At 45.7% G+C, this 17,253-nt stretch overlaps 1 protein-coding gene across 2 annotated transcripts in view; it reads left to right on the top strand.

The window, feature by feature from the left end:
* Nucleotides 1-17,253, top strand: part of SNTB1 (syntrophin beta 1) — a 228,020-nt gene that overhangs the window by 184,912 nt on the left and 25,855 nt on the right. For both annotated transcript variants that reach the window (XM_059395095.1, XM_059395094.1), the window contains exon 4: nucleotides 13,401-13,540. In XM_059395095.1, coding sequence (XP_059251078.1) covers nucleotides 13,401-13,540 — 140 coding nt within the window. The remainder of the gene's footprint in view (nucleotides 1-13,400; nucleotides 13,541-17,253) is intronic.

Here is a 17,253-nt window from a genome sequence, read left to right as displayed (position 1 = left end):
ATCTTCCTAATGGTCTTACGGGAGAGGGACTTTTATTACCCCCATTTTACAGATGAGGAAATTGAAGCGTGGAGGAGATAAGTAACTCATTCAAGATCACACTGCAGATAGCTGAGCTGACTTGCAGACCAGAACTGTCTGACAGCAAGATTTATGGTCTTAATACTACATTGCATCTTTGCTTCCAGGAGGTCAGAGGGGGGGTGGGGGAAAAGAATCTTCCTAGTTGGGGCAGGTTTTATGAAGGCATTTAAACTAAAAGTAGGATAAGTGGACTTTGGAAGTTGTCACTGGGATCTTGGTCATGCGAATGTTGAGCTATCTCTAAGAAATGAATTATTTTTTGCTTCTGTTTGTTTAGTTTTAAAAATCTGCCAACTGGAAGCGAACATGTTGGTATTTCTTTCATACAGTAAATAGTGTTATGGTGGCTGACATTACTGGAGAGCCGTAAGACCACAGCATGACTTCAGAAAATGCTGACATGGTGTTGAGAAGCTAGATACTCCCTACATTTTAATAGTTTTCCTCCTTCAAAGCACCCTTCCTTTCTCCTTTGAAGGAGAAATAAAATTCTCCACAGACACACCCATTGAGAACAAAACAAGATGCTGAAAGAGAGACTTTTTTTTTTAAGAACTCGCTCCTTTCGGATTTAATGATAATGTCAACTGCCTTTCAAAAGATAACTTTTTACCAAATTATGAATTTCTGCTGCACATCAGCATCCCTGTAAAGGGCATGTTTCCTGGGTGTTAGAGAAGGAAAGGCTGTTAGTCAAAGATAACTTGTTTACCAAACAGGGTCTGTAATTGAAAAGGCCCTTTGGAGTTAATGAAAATATAAAATAGCTTTCCCCAGACTGAGAAGAGTCTAATTTAATTATCTGTGAGGGTCACAGATTAGAAGCAGCTTTTCATCCATTTCTGGAAGCTGAGTCTGGACAGCTCACTCCTTGTGAAAGAAACAGGGAATTGGAGCCCTGGCTGGTTGAAGAAAGCCCATGAGAGACACAGAGGTCACGGACGCCTGGGCTCTTTAAACAGGACTGGATGGTGACGGTTTCCTATTATCTGGGTATGACTTCCGTCCTTCAGAGTTCAGCTGGAGTCTGTTGAACACCCCCTAGATCCCAGGCATTAGGCACGTACCATGGACACCTCGCAAAAATACAGAACCAAGAGCCCATAGGGACAGTCATCCCACCCAAGATGAGAATTTCCGGAGGCAGTGTTTTCAAAAGTTAGAAGGAATGAGTAAGGGGCAGAAATCGGTAGCATGTTAGGGCCAGAGGATTATTTTGGAGAATCCCCAGATCTTGAAGCCGCTGTATAGGAATTTCTCCAATAAACTTCAGTTTTGCAAGATTGCTAACTTACATCTTTCCCTGACCCTTCCCTTGATCCCCTGCACTAGATGGCGACTTTTTTTGGTATCCATTTTCATGTAGAGACAGAGGAGGTACTTCTACAAGGGAGCCACGAGCTCGGCCACGATGAATAAACACACGCGTGCGCATGCGTACACACACACACACACACAGATTTTGAGGATGGAGGCTGCTCTTAGCCAATCTGTCTCAACAGCTTATACACCTGTTATACCTCAGCCTTCAGATAATTCAGATCACACTTGTACTTCAGTGGACTGCTGCGGGCCCTTGAGGAACACAAGGCACTCAGGGGAACCCTGCCTGTGAGTTCTGCAAATCTGTTTGCCAGGATTGTGCACCTGTGCATTGTGTATTTCTCAAGTAGGTGTCTTTACTTAACAGCAGGTTGGCAGTCCGTGGGCCATGCCTGGCTGCCTTGCAGGGGTATTTTCTCAGTCCCCATATTATTTAGTTATTTTAATTTTTATTAAAGGAACTTTTTTTCATTTAAAAAGAAAAAAAACAATAATGAACCTCCAGGTGCACATTACCCAATTTTTTTAATTTTATTTTTATTTATTTATTTGACGGAGATTACAAGTAGGCAGAGAGGCAGGCGGGGAGTGGGGGGAAGCTGGCTCCCCACTGAGCAGGGAGCCCGATGCGGGGCTCGATCCCAGGACCCTGAGATCATGACCTGAGCCGAAGGCAGAGGCTTAATCCTCTGAGCCACTCAGGTGCCTCACACATAACCCAATTTTTACGGCTGCCTAGAGTCTGTTTATCTTGTTTTCTCCATTTACCCATTTTGGCGGTGGAATGGAGGGAATAGGACATGCTGGAGATTCTTAAAGAAGTGCCGGGCTTCCTACGACTTCACTTCATATTACTGTTCTTCTAATTTGAATTAGTTGCCAACTGATAAGCAGAATAATGCTTCCCCAGAGATGTTCGCATCCTAATCCTCAAAACCTATAGATACATTGTCTCACATAGGAAGAAGGACTTTGCAGATGTAATTAAGGATCTCAAGATGGTGAAACTATCTCGGGTTGTCCCAGAGGGAGGGGCAGTTTGGTCACATGGGTCCTTCAATGAGGAAGGTGGGAAGGTCAGAGTCAAGGGTAGGTGATGGAAGCAAAGGATGAAAAGGCAGATTGATGGGGAGTCATGCACCAAAGGAATTAGGGAAGCTTCTAGAGGTTGGAAATGACAAGGAAATGGATTGTTCCTTAGAGCCTCCAGAAGTAGCAGACCTGCCGACACCTTGATTTTAGGACTTAAAATTTCCACAACTATAAGAGAATTAATACCACTGTTTTTATGGTGATTTCTTAGAGCAGCAATAGGAAACTCATATATGAACTTCTAAAACTAGGGAGAATTCACATTAAAAAATACAAACTCTCTTGAAATGCTTCTTTTGGCAATACTGTGTCTACTGCCTTCCCTGGTAATGAATGATTGGCCAATGCTAAAAAGAATCTCCCCCATAAATGGGGTGTGGGTTGTCTTTTTTCTTTCCTTTTATTTTCTTTTTTCATTTTTACATCTGGTTCTCTGTAGTCTCTAAATTTGTGACTCCTTGTCTAGAATATTCTATGGTTAATACAGCCACTATAACATTGCTGAAAGCATGTACTTTGAATCTGGAGTTTTCTCAGCCAGGAGCTAGAAGGGCCAGGAACCGCTTCACTTCCTAGTGATTCAAATATCTAGGAATGTATGGTAGCTACAAATATCCAAATTTCATAGCCTACTGTGCTCTGTTCTGTGTTGCTGAACATAGGATACATGGTTGATTGAGAACTGCACAGCTCATTAATTTGGACTTAAAACTGGCAGACGTTTGTACCAGAGTGAACACCACCAGCAAAGAATAAGGTGTGCTAAAATAACAAAAACATGCAAATTAAATTTATAGTATAATAGAATATTTCACTGCCTTTAGAAAACAGACATGGTTCATTGACTAGCCGTTCAATTGTGCAATGAAGAATAAACACGGGAGACTAATTTTGTCCCAGCTACTCATTATAAATAGAAATATCCCTCAGTGGAAAGACGTATTAAGGGTTATGAGTCATTTACAACTTAGTCTTGAATTACTTTAATCAGATGTGAGACTTGGGGAATAAAGAGCTTTGATTACTCAGAGGAACTTGTGCTGAGCCGACGTCTGGCCGGAGTGGAGCCCCGTGTGCCAGGAGGTGGGAAAGAAGGAAGGAGGAGTGTGTTGCCGAGTTGCACAGAGCTGGACCCCGTGCACCCCAGTCCGTGGGAGACACTACAGCCGAGTTCCCAGCTGGTCTTCTTCCCTCCTGCCTTTTCCTCCCGTCCCCACATCACCCCCCTTTTCCTTTCTTCTGAGAGGCAGCTTTGTGATCTGAAAATATCACAGTTTTGAAGTCAGGAAGGCACGTAAGTGGCTTTGTAACTATCATTGCGGAACTTCGGCTAGTGTGGGACCTCTCTGAGCCACAGTTTCTCCTTCTGTAAAACACAGATAATAATGCACGCCTCAAGGTGTCGAAGGGACTGAGGGAGGGGAAGCTGAGCGCGGCGCTTGTATTGTTTCCTAAGGCCGCCATAAGGAGCTACAGCAATCGGACGACACCAATGGATTGTCTCGAGGTTCCGGATGCCAGCAACTCACCAGTCGGGCACTGGCAGGCTTCCTTGCTCCTGAGGGCTGTGAGGGAGTATCCGCTCCATGCCTGTCTCCTCCCTGCTGGCCAGCTTTGGCATCCTGGGGCTTGATCACTACTGTCTTCATGTTCACATGTCCCCAAGTCCACATTTCCCCTCTTATCAGCACATCAGCCATATTGGTTTAGGGTCTGTTGTCTTCCAGTATGACTTCGTCTTAATGAACTACATCTGCAATGGCCATCTTTCCCAAAATGGTCACATTCGGTGGTTTTGGGGGTTCGGGCTTCGACATCTGAATTTGGAGGCGAGAGGGACACCATGTAACCCACAGCACACGGCCGGTTCTTAATACACATTTACCCCTTTAGTCTAGCCCCCCTTAATAAAAGAATTATCTTCCTGGGATGTAGATTTTGAAACCATCAGATTGAAAGGCTCAGAATCCAACATGTCACGTTCTCTCTAAACCTTTCTCTCCTAAGTGCCCCTTCTAACTTACTTCTACTCTTGAGGTCCGAAGATAGAGCAAATCTCAAACAATTCCGACACTGCTCAATTACAGTATTGTATAATTCAGGCAGGGCACAGCGTTGAAATTTACTTTTGGACTTCCCTCAGAAAAGGTTGAGCTGAGCACACAAGTAAACAAGATGAAAGGGAATGTTTACAAGTTTCAAAGAACAAACCCATACGAAGCCGTGTAAGGAATTCATTTTCGTAGCAGCAGCGGTCTCCACTTCGAACAGCTGGTGTTTGGACGTGTCCAAAGGAAGTTGCCAGGTCCTGGGGGGAAACTCGGGTTGTTCCCAGTTGAGCCAAGACACCGAGTGGAGAGGCAAATATATTCTGACTCTAAATGGAATGGTTGGTGAGATAGGCTCCCAGGAGTTGGGGCTCCCTAATGAGAGAAGGAATTGACAGGTCGGGCAAGTCAAGATTCAAGAAGCTGGGAGAGGGAGGTGAAAACAGGTAATGGCCACGGAGCCAGAGCATCTCTGGAAGGAAGGAGAGAATCAACTGTCTAGTGATAAAAACTAATGTGGGCAGGGGAGAAAAAAAAAAAAAGACAGGCAGAATTATTCAAAATGGGCATGACAAGGGAACACACAGCAGAATCCAGTTTGGAGTGTCCAAGTTCATGGCCAGATTTTCTTCCAGAATGCGGAGTGTTAGGTGGTTCAGAGTAGAATTTAGGTAGTGTGACCACACACCCGTTCTCCTTTCTGGGATTCCCAGCTGAGAGTGAGAGGGAATGATGTACTAATGAGAAACAAGAAAAGAAAACCCCACATTTATTAGTAGCTAAGCAAGTGCCCAATAAACCCTAATTAATACCAAGCTCAGGTAAACGCTGCATCCTGTAGAACATGGCTGAAGTGATGTGTCTTTCCTCCTGTGGCCTCTTTTGAATCTAGGATGCTTGGGTATTGAAGTGAGTGAACGGTGTGGACCAAAAAGAACAGTCTGCCCTAGGACCAGTCCAGCATGTGTTCCCGTCATGCAAATATGATGATGTGCAGTGAGTGGGTAGTGACCACAGTCACTCACTTGTGATGAAGATGACAATGCCCGCTGTTAAAAAAAAAAAAAAAAAAAGACCCCATGACAGGTCTAGATCCAAACAATTAGAGTCACAGCCCCTCTTTCCTTAGAGGGGAAGTTAGTTAGACTAAGAGAGACGATGGGCAAAAGGAGGGTGGCAGAGAGCTCCTCTCCCCCTTCCTGTGGTTGGATTCTCCGGTAAGGTTGTCTTTCTGCTTTTCAAAAGGCAGAGAAGAGTGTAGGGTAGAAAATCAGACCCAACTTAACAAGACAGCGGCTTGGGTGGCTGGTCTGGTTCTTCCAACTTGTTAGTCCGAAATGATTGTGCGTAGCCTGAGCTGGGAGTGACAGAGATACAGAGTCACCCGAGTAGAGTCCAGCAGTCTTTAGGAAGCAAGAAGAGACCTCGGAATCACTTCCTGGAACATATCTTAGAATACATCCGTCTCATTAGCAGTAAGCAAAATGAGACAGAACAGTGGAAAGGCCAGATTCACGTGGTTGAAGTGCTCTGTGCCTTCTGTCTCCTCTTTCCATGATGCTGTATGACGAAAGAAGATATAAAACCCAGGCTCTGCACTCATCTCCTTGGATATGTGCCATCTGCCCTTAGATTGGCTTCATTGTGAAATCCCGGGGACCAAAGCATTACTTTTAACAGAGCCATCAAAGGCTCCTGTTAGAGTACATTAGCATCTGACCTTCTGCGTACTCAGTAGACAAGATAACTTTCAAAAAACATACTCCATGTTGCCAGATGTTCCAAGAGAGAACTGGAAAACTAACAAAATGTTGTGGGTTCTTGCTGTTGTCTTAGGATTAATGTCTTGGCTTTACCCGCCCCTTCCCAATTCATGTCCACTCGGGACCTCAGCATGTGACCTGACTTGGAAATAGGGTCTTTGCTGATCTAATTAGTTGAGTTCATGCTGGAATTGGGGGGGAGGAGGTTCTGAATCCAGTGGCAGGTGTCTTGATGAGAAGCTCACGAGAAGACACAGAAGGTCTATGTGACAATGGAAACAGAGATGGGGCTGACACAGCTTCGAGGAACACCAGTGGCGACCAGAAGCTGGGAGAGGCAGGGGAGAATTCTTCCTTCTAGAGCCTTGAGAGGGAGCCCAGAAGCTGGGAGAGGCAGGGGAGAATTCTTTCTTCTAGAGCCTTGAGAGGGAGCGTGGTCCTGTCCCCGCCCCCCGGGAGTGACTTATCTACGATCCTACTGTGCTAATTCGTTCGTTGACTCTAGTGCAAGTCCTACTTACGAACCCTGAATCTGGGGCTTTACTGCAGACAGCTTACAGAATTGCAGAGCCAGTTTCAGAATTTGGCAGGAGGAAGCATGTTGGAAATTGGGGAGTGCTGCTGTTGGGAACGCTGACATGCAAAAATGATACCCTCCTGAAACGTCCCGCAGCCAAACCATGTTTTCTTTTCCTTATTTTCATTCTGCTTGCTCTAACATTTTTCAGCATTGTCTTGACATCTAGTGAACTGGACACATTCATCCCATGTGCCCCCCAATGTCATCCGTCTGTGGATTCAGCCTGTGGTCCAGGTGCCAACAGTTTGGGAGCTGGGCGAGAAGAGAGAAGCAAACCCAGTAGTGAGGCCAGTGGAGCTGAGGCGCCCACAGAGCCCCGTTTCCGAGCCTGCTGGCTGCTCCCGCTCCCGCTCCCGTTCTCTGCCCTCTCTTCCTTCCCACTCGGCTCCGCATCCCGGTGTGGAGGTCCCCCCTGGCTCCCAACCGCTGGGTCCCAGGGATGTTGGGGACCAGCTAGAAGAGGGCTGCAGACCGCGGCCTGTTCGCGTGTTGCCCTGTTCCCATGGCCACTCTGAGACGTATTCCTCTCCCTTCGGTAAAGGGGAGGGGGTCTCCATCGGCCTCTTGGAGAGCTGGTGCAAGATTAATTATCTCCTGTTTGTAAAGCATTTGGAACTTGATAACCGCTCATTATTATTACCCTGCTATCTCATCCTTTGTTCTACATTCCTCCGCCATCGGAGGTGAAAAGATTTAAATTAAAAAGTTGCCGAGATAGCCGTGAGTTCCCAAACCCAAGCTGCGATTGACCTTCTTTCTCCATGAACTTTTCTTGATTCTGCCATTAGCCACTCGCCTCGCATCCAGACCTTCCTCCCGGAGCCGGGGAGCTGGAAGCAAGCGTGCACGGGAGCCGTGTGATGGGGATAGTTGAGCACCTCCAGTGTCTGCCATATGGGAGACTTTGTATACGCGGTCTCATTTAATCCTCATAATACATGCACAAGAGGCCGTTTCGGGTGTGTTACCCATCGGTGAACAAGTGCTTACAGCAGTTAAGAAATCTCTTCAGATCCCTTAGCTGAGCAGTTACAAAGCCAGATTTCCCAGACGTTGTGGTTTGGCTCCAAAGCCTCGGAGCTGTACCTCCACCCTGTGCTCAAGTAGAAGGCAGAAAATCGCAGTGTTAGGAAGAGTGGGTTGGCCTGGGTGGGGGGAAAAGAATCCATACATTGGGGTTTTTGCCCTGTAAACAGAGTCCACAGAACAAAGAAGAGATAATAAAGCAAGAGTCCTATAAAGCAGTCCAAGCCTGGGAGCGGGGCGTTTTAAACTGAAAAAGACGGTCTGACTTTTAAGTTGGAAGGCTGTCCGCAATAACTTTGTCTTACCCTTTTTTTTTTTAAGATTTATTTATTTATTTTGGTGGGGGGGTGGGAGGCACAGAGAGAGAGGTAGAGAGAGTCTTAAACAGACTCCGCGCTGAGCTTGGTCTGACTCGGGGCTCGATCTCAGGACCCTGAAATCACTCCCTGAGCCAAAACCCAGAGTTGGACACTTAACTGACAGCCCCCTCCCCCAGGCGCCCCTGTCTTACCACATTCTTTGGCCAAGGAGGACATTAGACCCAGAAAGGCAAGGATTCATGCCCACGTTTATTCAGATCCTTTGTTTGATCACTTACTCCTACTTTGATGTGGTAGTAGAATATCTAGCATTTTCTTCTAAATTAATGTATAGTCGACAACATACAATTCTGTATTAGTTACAGATATGTAGCATAGTGATTGGACAGTTACATATATTACAAAATTATCACCACGGTAAGTGCCATTACTGTCAGTCACCATAGAAAGTTACTACATTATTGACTATCTTCCCAGTGCTGTGCTTTTCATCCCTATGACTTATTTATAACCAAAGTTTTTATCTTTTACTCCCCTTTACCTATTTCCTCATTCTCCCATCCCCCCTCACCTGACAACCACAGGTTTATTGTCTATATTTAAGTCTGCTTCTGTATTTTTTAACATTGTTTTGTATTTTAGATTCCACATATAAGTGAAATCTTACATTATTTGTCTTTCTCCGTCTGACTTATTTCATTTTACATAATACTCTTTAGGTCCAACCAAGTTGTCACAAATGACAAGATCTCATTCTTCTATATGGCTGAGTAATATTCCATCTTATATATGTGTGTATACACACGCATGTATCTTCTTGACCCATTCATCTGGCAATGGACGCTTAGATTGCTTCCATATCTTTGCTTTTGTAAATAATGCTGCTATAAATATAGGGGTGTCTATCTTTTAGAATTTGGAATAACTACTATTTTAAAAGGTTTGCTTGCTTACTGTATGCGAGACACTTTTCTAAGCTTTCCATATGTATTATTGATTGTATCATTACAACTTTGTCTAGGCAACTGCAGTAGTATTCTTTTTTTGGAAATAACCACAGAAAAGGTAGGGAGAGGTTTTGGCGCAACAGTCTCTTTAAAAGTGATCTGCAGATTCTAGATATTTTAGGGAAAACGAGGTCAGAAATTTTCCAGCTGTATCCCAGTGGTTGCTAGGAAGCTCGCTCAGAGGTGTGGCTGGCGTGTGGCTGGCGGTAGGACAAAGAAAGACATGAAGTCTCAGATCTCCGCCAGGCTGTAACCTCATATAGAGCCTCTTTCAAATGTCCTATATTTTGCTCTTTGACCAGTGATTGAATCTGATCAGAGCGATCAAAGACTTTTAAATGTTTGAAAGCTGCTGATGTAGATGATGTATGAGACCTGTCTCAAATAGGGGATTTAATGATTCTACTTCCCTTCATTTTTTTTAATTGAAATAGAATTGACATGTAACATTTTGTAAGTTTGAGAGATAAAATGTGCTGATTTCCTACCTTTATTTCTACTTCCCTCAGTTGTTACCAGTGACTTCTTCCCACTCTCTCAAATTATTCTTATCATTTTTTTAAAGATTTTATTTATTTATTTGACAGAGAAAGATCACAAGCAGGCAGAGATGGGGGGGGGACGCAGGCTCCTCGCTGAGCAGAGAGCCCGATGCGGTGCTCGATCTCAGGACCATGAGATCATGACCGGAGCTGAAAACAGAGGCTTTAACCCACTGAGCCACCCAGGCGCCCCACCTTCTTCTTGTCGTTTTGTAAACAGGCTCTGCCAAAGGGACTGAGGGGACAGCATTCAGCTCACCCCGGTTGTGCTTCAGGGTCATTTCAGAACAGTGTGTCTGTTTCCGTGTCTTCTCCTTCGCCTTCTTCATGAGAAGCACGATCGATTCGTAAGATACTGCCGCGGCAGGTGGCTGGGATCGAGATGGGAGTTGTCACATCTGTTTCAGGAGTCACGTTTTAATAAAATGTAGGCACATCCCAGAATGGTTGCATTCATGCTGGAGAATCTTTGGGTGCCTGGAAATTGGGATTTGTCATGGAAGTTGTCAACGAACAATAGCACAAATGCTCCAGCCTGAAAAAGAAAGTGTTCTTGGAAGGCTTTGCAGTGTAAGCTCACAGAGCACAAAAAATGGTATTAAAACCCCATTTTCAGCATAACATTTTTCTCCTTGCAAAGTCGGTTGTCCTCATGGGCAGATTTCGAGCATTCACATAGTATTAAAATGAAAGCTCTGCACACAGAAGCTGTGGAAAATGCTCACTGAGTATTCTCACAGCACAGGTAACAAATCCATGAAGCTCTCTTGAACGACAAAAAATGTTATAGGGCTTTAGAATTACTCATACCTATATATACTATTTGACATGTGGTTGAGCTGGTGATTTCACCATTAGAAAGGTCTGCATTTTACTCTTGGCATTCACTGTTAGGGTTTGTTTTGCAAACTTAAAATTGTTTCTGAAGAATGATACTTAGTTGTGTTCACATTTAAATGATCCCAAAGTTAATGGATCAGATCTGACTAGGTAAGAAAGGTACTTTGGGAGGATCATTTGTATCTTTTTCAGTCCAATTTAATGAACTGGAAAAGAAATTTACTAAGTGTAACAAAGTGACTGGAAAAATTTTATTCCAAACCCCCCAGATACTATGCCTTGAGAACATAGCTTGGTTACCTTGTGAGGTCTAGTACATTGTCTGCTGTAACAATTCATTTTGATCTCTTTAAAGATGCTGTTGTTCTGTTGGAAAAAGCACTAGGCTAAAACTACATTTTTAAAATTATGTATCAAATGCTTAATGGGAGAAATGAATCAGGTTAGTCATTCACATTCTAGTATAAATAACTTTACAGTGGTTTCTTCTTTCTAGAAAGGGAGGCCTTTTTTTTTTAAGATTTTATTTATTTGAGAGAGGTAATGAAAGAAAGCATAAGCAGGGGAGAGGAGCAGAGAGAGAGAGAGAGAGAGAGAGAGAGAGAGGCAGACTTGCCCCTGAACAGGGAGCCCAATGTGGGGCTTGATCCCAGGACCCCGGGATCATGACCTGAGCTAAAGGCAGGCACTTAACTGACTGAACCACTCAGGTGCCCCTGAAGGGGAGTTTTATTGAAATTGTTGGAAGGGATGCATGGTCATTGTGTTATGGATTCTTCCTGGAAGAAACTTTGGGATGGATGGGAAAAGCATGAGTAGAAATTATATAGCACCAAAGATATTCTTGGTTTTCCTTATATGTTTTTTTCCAAGGAAAGTCTGTACTTTGACATATTGTTGCCATATCCAAAGAATTCCTTTTGACAAGTTTAGAAACCAGTGAGTCAGTTTCCCACCCTCTGGTTCACTGAGGGCCTTACCATCTGCCAGATGTTATGCTAAGCACACTATAGACTTACTTTTTTTTCTTTCTTTCTTTCTTTCTTTCTTTCTTTCTTTCTTTCTTTCTAATTAGGCTTCTCACCCAACTGGGGGCTTGCATTTGCCACCTTGAGACTGAGTCACATGCTCTACTGACTGAGCTAGCCCGGCACCCCCGTGTACCGTCTCATTTAATCTCCCCTCTAGCATTATGAGGTAGACGCTACTAAGAGGTAGGCATTTTCTGCATGTGAGAAGCATTTTAGACATTTTAACTCAACCTTCGCCACAATCTTCTCATATGCATACTGTTATTTCCCCGTTTTACAGGTGTAGAAACTGAGGTACAAAGAGATGAGCTGACTTGGCCGAGATCCCCCAGCTAGTAAATTGGAGAGAGCTATGATTTATGTTCAGGCATTCGGCTCCAGAAGCAACATTCTAAACCACTGTTGTGTATGATACTATCGTTATCGGTGAAGAAATAGAAGGACAGAGAATAATAAGTCTCCCAGAGTTACCCGGGCAATAAATAATGGAGCAGGGACCCAGATTCAGGCAGCCCATAAAAACCACGGATCCTTCCACAACCCCCCTCTGCCATCCTGCCCATCTTCTCTGCTTTGATCGTTCTGTCTTAAAGCCACTTCAATACAGATGTCACTGTGGCACTTAAGAAAAGTAACGATAAGAATACAAAGAGAAGAAATTAGCTTTATCACTTAGGCAACTTGCTGCCTAGCTTAATTTTGAATAGATTTTGGACTGTGGTTTGTCATGAAAGGGTGGAATCTTCACTGAATCGCCAGCGTCAAAGACAACCTTGATCTCATCTGGAGCAGTGATTCTTAATCTTTAATGAGCCACCCCGAGGTCTTGCTAAAATGCAGATTTGATTCAATATGTCTGCAATGGGCCTGAGACTCTGCATTTCTAGCAGGCTCCCAAGTGAGTCTCCTGCTTCTGCCGTAGGATCTGAGCTTCGAGTCACAAGGTTAACACACTGAGTGTGTTCAGACGGAGCATAAAGACTTATCACAGGGCTCAGAGTTCACATTGGAAAGAGGGAATTTTCATAGATGAAAAACATGTACAGAGTTTGGGATGATCAATACCGGGGTGGGGTGGGGGTTGACTCATAAGACCGAGCTACCTGACTCCCAGAATGGGAAGGGGCCTTAAAGGTCACCTGCTCCAAACACCCAACTAGACGTTTGAATCCTCTCCTATCCCCACCGGCTCATTTCACCCCCAGAGTTAAGGAGTTTTCTGTGCCAAGTGGAACTAAAAGAATTTTAAGATGCTGCCTGAGTTGCAGAAACAGTGTCAATGAAAGGCTGTGATGTCTCCTACCTCTCCAGACAGACAGACATTTGCCTCCATAATACATTTTTGGAGCCTTTGGATAGTTCTTCAAAAGCTTTCAAACCTCACCGTTTCCTAATAAAAACAATGCACTCTACCAGAGAACCATCTGGGCCTGCTTATTCCCCCAAGCATCTGCATCCCACTCTGAAATAATGATTTCAGTGCTGACTGGCAGGTGAGAAACAGTGACAGATGTTCGGCAGCTGGGCTCCTTCTTGCTGTACTGAGGATCCATGCCAGGGCCCTGGAGAAAACATCTTTTCCGGAATCAAGCATGGTTTCTTTTTTTATTTCATGACCTGAACACAAGGCTCCTGTGGTCGGGTCTTCTGACTGGTGTTGGGGGAGTGGGGGCAGGCAGCTTCTCCTCTCCAGTCCCCCCTCCTTTCAGGCTGTGACTCAGCAGCACCCTGCTTTCTGTTCCAGGTGCCCGGGGAGAGCGAGAAGCAGTGGAAGCCAGCCCTGGTGGTGCTGACCGAGAAGGACCTTCTAATCTATGACAGCATGCCGCGGAGGAAGGAAGCCTGGTTCAGCCCAGTTCACACGTACCCTCTTCTTGCCACCAGGTAGCCTTGTCCTTGTGTGTGAGTCTGATGTCTTTTCCGTTTGAAACCCTTCTAGTCAATTACGAGTATATCAGCATGTTACCTTCCCGCTTCCTGTTGCGTTGGGAACGGAGAACTCGTCCAGAATATAACCGCACATTTCTACCCAGATAGGTGAATTACCCTTTATGGCCCAGCGTGGGGTCACACGGGGCCACAGAACAAAATGCTTGTCCATCGTGAAGGAGCGGTGACATCTGGGAGATGGCCTGCGCCTTGTCACCTTCCCCGGTTCCTTTGAGACGAACTATGCCCCTGTGTTCGCAGTCTTGAGATTCAGGTAGCATGGTCAAGCAAGGGTCTTCAAACGTGGGGCGCAGAGGTTGTCACGCGGGAGTGTGCCGGGACTGGGCTTTCTACGGTTTACTCGGCACAAGATCCCACAGCTTCTGGTTGGTGGTGCTGCTGCGTCTGTCTGTTTCATAAGACCTTCAGTGCCTATTTATTGTTCATGAGACATACTGTCTTAATGCACCATGGGCTCACCCTCTTTTTGAAGGTCTGTATTCTGAGCACAAAGCACATCAGATCTGAGTCTTGGTCCAAGCAGTTGACCGCTCCTGGCTCCTGTTGCCGGCTCTTTCCGTATGTGCTTTAGGATAATGGGCATAGCTTTCATTACCCCTCTATCTCTCCTTCTTGACCTAGAAGGCAGGCATGCTAACGTGACGCTTATGGCCTCCCCGGTATTGGGCTTGGCGATATAGGGCCCTAAAATGTCTGTGGAATGAATTACTGTGTGGGACAGATTCTAGAAGGAGTTTGGTCCGACAGACAGAGAACATAGCAGATGGAGGTTTGGGGGCATCAGTCCCAAGCAAGAGAGAGAGATAGAAGCAAGGTGGGTTCTCCAGTTCTGAAGGGACTGAGTTGTGCCACACGGGATATAGCCAAGGCTTGGGCGCAGGGAGCAGAATGAGACCCAGGGGCAGAACATGAGGGGACAGGAGAGTAAAATGGCAATGATGTGTGGAGCCGAAACGCCTTTCACAGCCCTCTTACTTCCACTTACGGTGATTATGGAGAACAGCTAGGGTGACCCGAAGAAGGCGATTATTGGCCCCAGAGGTGAGTAGAGGAGGAGGCCTTCAAGGGGGCAGGGGTCGGGGCCACACCTAGATCATTCAGATATTAATGAAATGAAATGAAATGAAGTGAAACAGTAATTAAATTTTGAGTATCCTAAGCCTGAAAATCTTTGTCGGGATAGCTACGAAAACACTCTGGATGCTTACAATAAAATCACAACAGTCAGAGTCCAGACATCGTAAAATGTTCCTCTGGAGCTTTGGGCTGTGTCTTGGGGTCCGTTAAAATTCAGCCCAACCACCAGCACTTTCCATAGCCCTCACCTACGGGCACTGATGTGCAGATTCTGAGACATTCTCCCAACTGGAACCAAAGAAAGATCAGACCTTAGTCACTGTCTTCCAGGTACTAAGAAGAGAAACTGGCCTCATGCCTCCTAGACTGATTTTCAGGAACAGAAGTCTGAGAAAGGTAAAGTTTCTCTGTAACTCTCAGGCAACTTGAAGATAAAACTTACCCTCAGGCATAGCTTTCTCCTCGAAGTTTCTAGGCATTCTGACACGGAGGCTGCCTTTTTTATTCAGGCAGGTTTGCATTCGGGATTTTAAAAATCCAATGCCTCAGTCCACACTAGCCACATTCCAGGCACTCAGTAGTTGTGGCTGGTGGCTACTCTGTTGGACAACACTGATCTTAGAACATATCCATCCCCACAGAAAGTTCTGATGGACAGCACCACCCTGCAGCCTCTGTTGACTACCTCTGAATTTGTCCTGATTCAGGCGAGTGACTGGACTGACTCACTCCAGCGACCGTATGTCTAGAGCTCAGGCTGCCTGACGGGAGGTCGTCTTGCAGGGTCTTCTGGCCATCCACAGAGCAGACCATCAGTGTCTCCAGGGGGAGGGGTGCACAGGTACAGCCAATGGCATCTGAGGAGGTCCGGCTGGGGGCACCGAAAGTAGCTATGACAGGCTCAGGAGCCACGAGCATGCCAGGTATGTCTGGGCTGTGAGCAAAGCACAGGAGTAGCCTGAAACCAGGAGCCTGCATCCACCGTGGAGATAAAAATGGAAACCCTTTCAGTGCCACCTGGGCTTGTCTAGAACAAGAGGCATCATAAGAAATCGGCGCCTACCGTCTAAATGCAAAGGAGATGCAGCGAGGGTAACTGACCTCTCAGTGTACTGTCTCTTTCCCTCATCACCCTGCCTCGCCGCTGAACTGCAGAATAAGACTGTGTTGTTGGCACGTATGAGCCCTGTGGGCAATGGGGAGCTTAGGCTTATCGACATGCCCCTGACCTCCAGCTGTAGCCCGGGAGGCAGAGGACATCCAAGTTGCTATGGCGGCCCTGGTGGTTCCCTCTTATTTCGTCCCTTCGAGTTAGTGGCGGACTTGCAGCCTGCAGGAGCTGGAGTTTCCATCTTTGTTTTCCTCCGGCCAGGAGAGTGCTTCCCCCTGGGCTGTTGGAGATGGGAGGCTGGGCTGAAGCTGTTCGCTTCCGGCAGAGAACTCACTGCCAGAGGAAGTAGAAGTCAAAGGGAAATTCTGGATCCTTCCATTACCACGTTACCCCAGTACTTCCACTGGCTGCTTCCCAAAACCACATATTTAAGTCCATCGAGTGACTCATTTACTTGCCGTGTTCCATGCGGTCGCACGGGGCAGTGTGTCCTGCACAGATGAGCATTCAGACACGTCGCCTGTCTAGTAGCGTGATTTGTCTTTGCGTGCATTTTTCTTCTTTTTTTAAAGGTTTTATTTATTCATTTGACAGAGAGAGTGAGAGAGATTGGCAGAGGGAGAAGCAGGCTCCCTGCTGAGCAAGGAGCCTAATGTGGGCTCAGTCCCAGGACCCCTGGGGTCATGATCCGAGCCGAACAGACGCTTAACTGATTGAGCCACCCAGGCACCCCGAGTGCATTTTTCAAATGACTTTTTAAAATTTCCTTTTAAAACCTTTTGTTAATGTATGACTTATAGGGACACCTGGGTGGCTCAGAGGGTTAAGTATCCAGCTTTAGTTTCTGCTCAGGTCATGATCTCAGGGTCGTGGGAACAAGCCCTGCGTCCCGCCCCACATGGAGCCCCCATTGAGCCCCTTATCAGGCTCCCAGCTCAGTGCAGCATCTGCTAGAGATTATCTCCCTCTCCTTCTCCCTACAGGTGAACTCTCTTTCTCTAAAATAAAATCTTTTTAAAAAAAATATGATTTGTAGGGGCGCCTGAGTGGTTCAGTGTTAAGTGTCTGCCTTTGCTCAGGTTCTGATCCCAGGGTCCCGGGTTCGAGCCCCACATCGGGCTTCCTGCTCAGCGGGGAGCCTGCTTCTCCCTCTCCCACTCCCTCTGCTTGGGTTCCTGCTCTCCCTGTGTCTCTGTCTAGTAAAATCTTTTAAAAGGAAATATGATTTGTAAATAGTAATGTACACAAATCTAAAATGTATACTTCAAGTAATTTTTATTTATGGAAATAGAGCTATGTTTTCTAAAATTTTATTACAGAGTATCTACTAATTAATCATGCTGAGTGACATTATCAAGAAGGCCGTGGTGAGACTACTTGCAAACAGGCCCAGGTGCTAATCAGCCAGTGGCTGACCTTCATAGAAGGAGGCTACGTACAGGCGTGGTGCTTTACATGG

This window comes from Mustela nigripes, chromosome 3, assembly GCF_022355385.1.
Source record: "Mustela nigripes isolate SB6536 chromosome 3, MUSNIG.SB6536, whole genome shotgun sequence".
Taxonomy (NCBI): Eukaryota; Metazoa; Chordata; class Mammalia; order Carnivora; family Mustelidae; genus Mustela; species Mustela nigripes.
The sequence above is the reverse complement of the archived record's forward strand: the minus strand, read 5'-3'. Positions and strand labels throughout refer to the sequence as shown.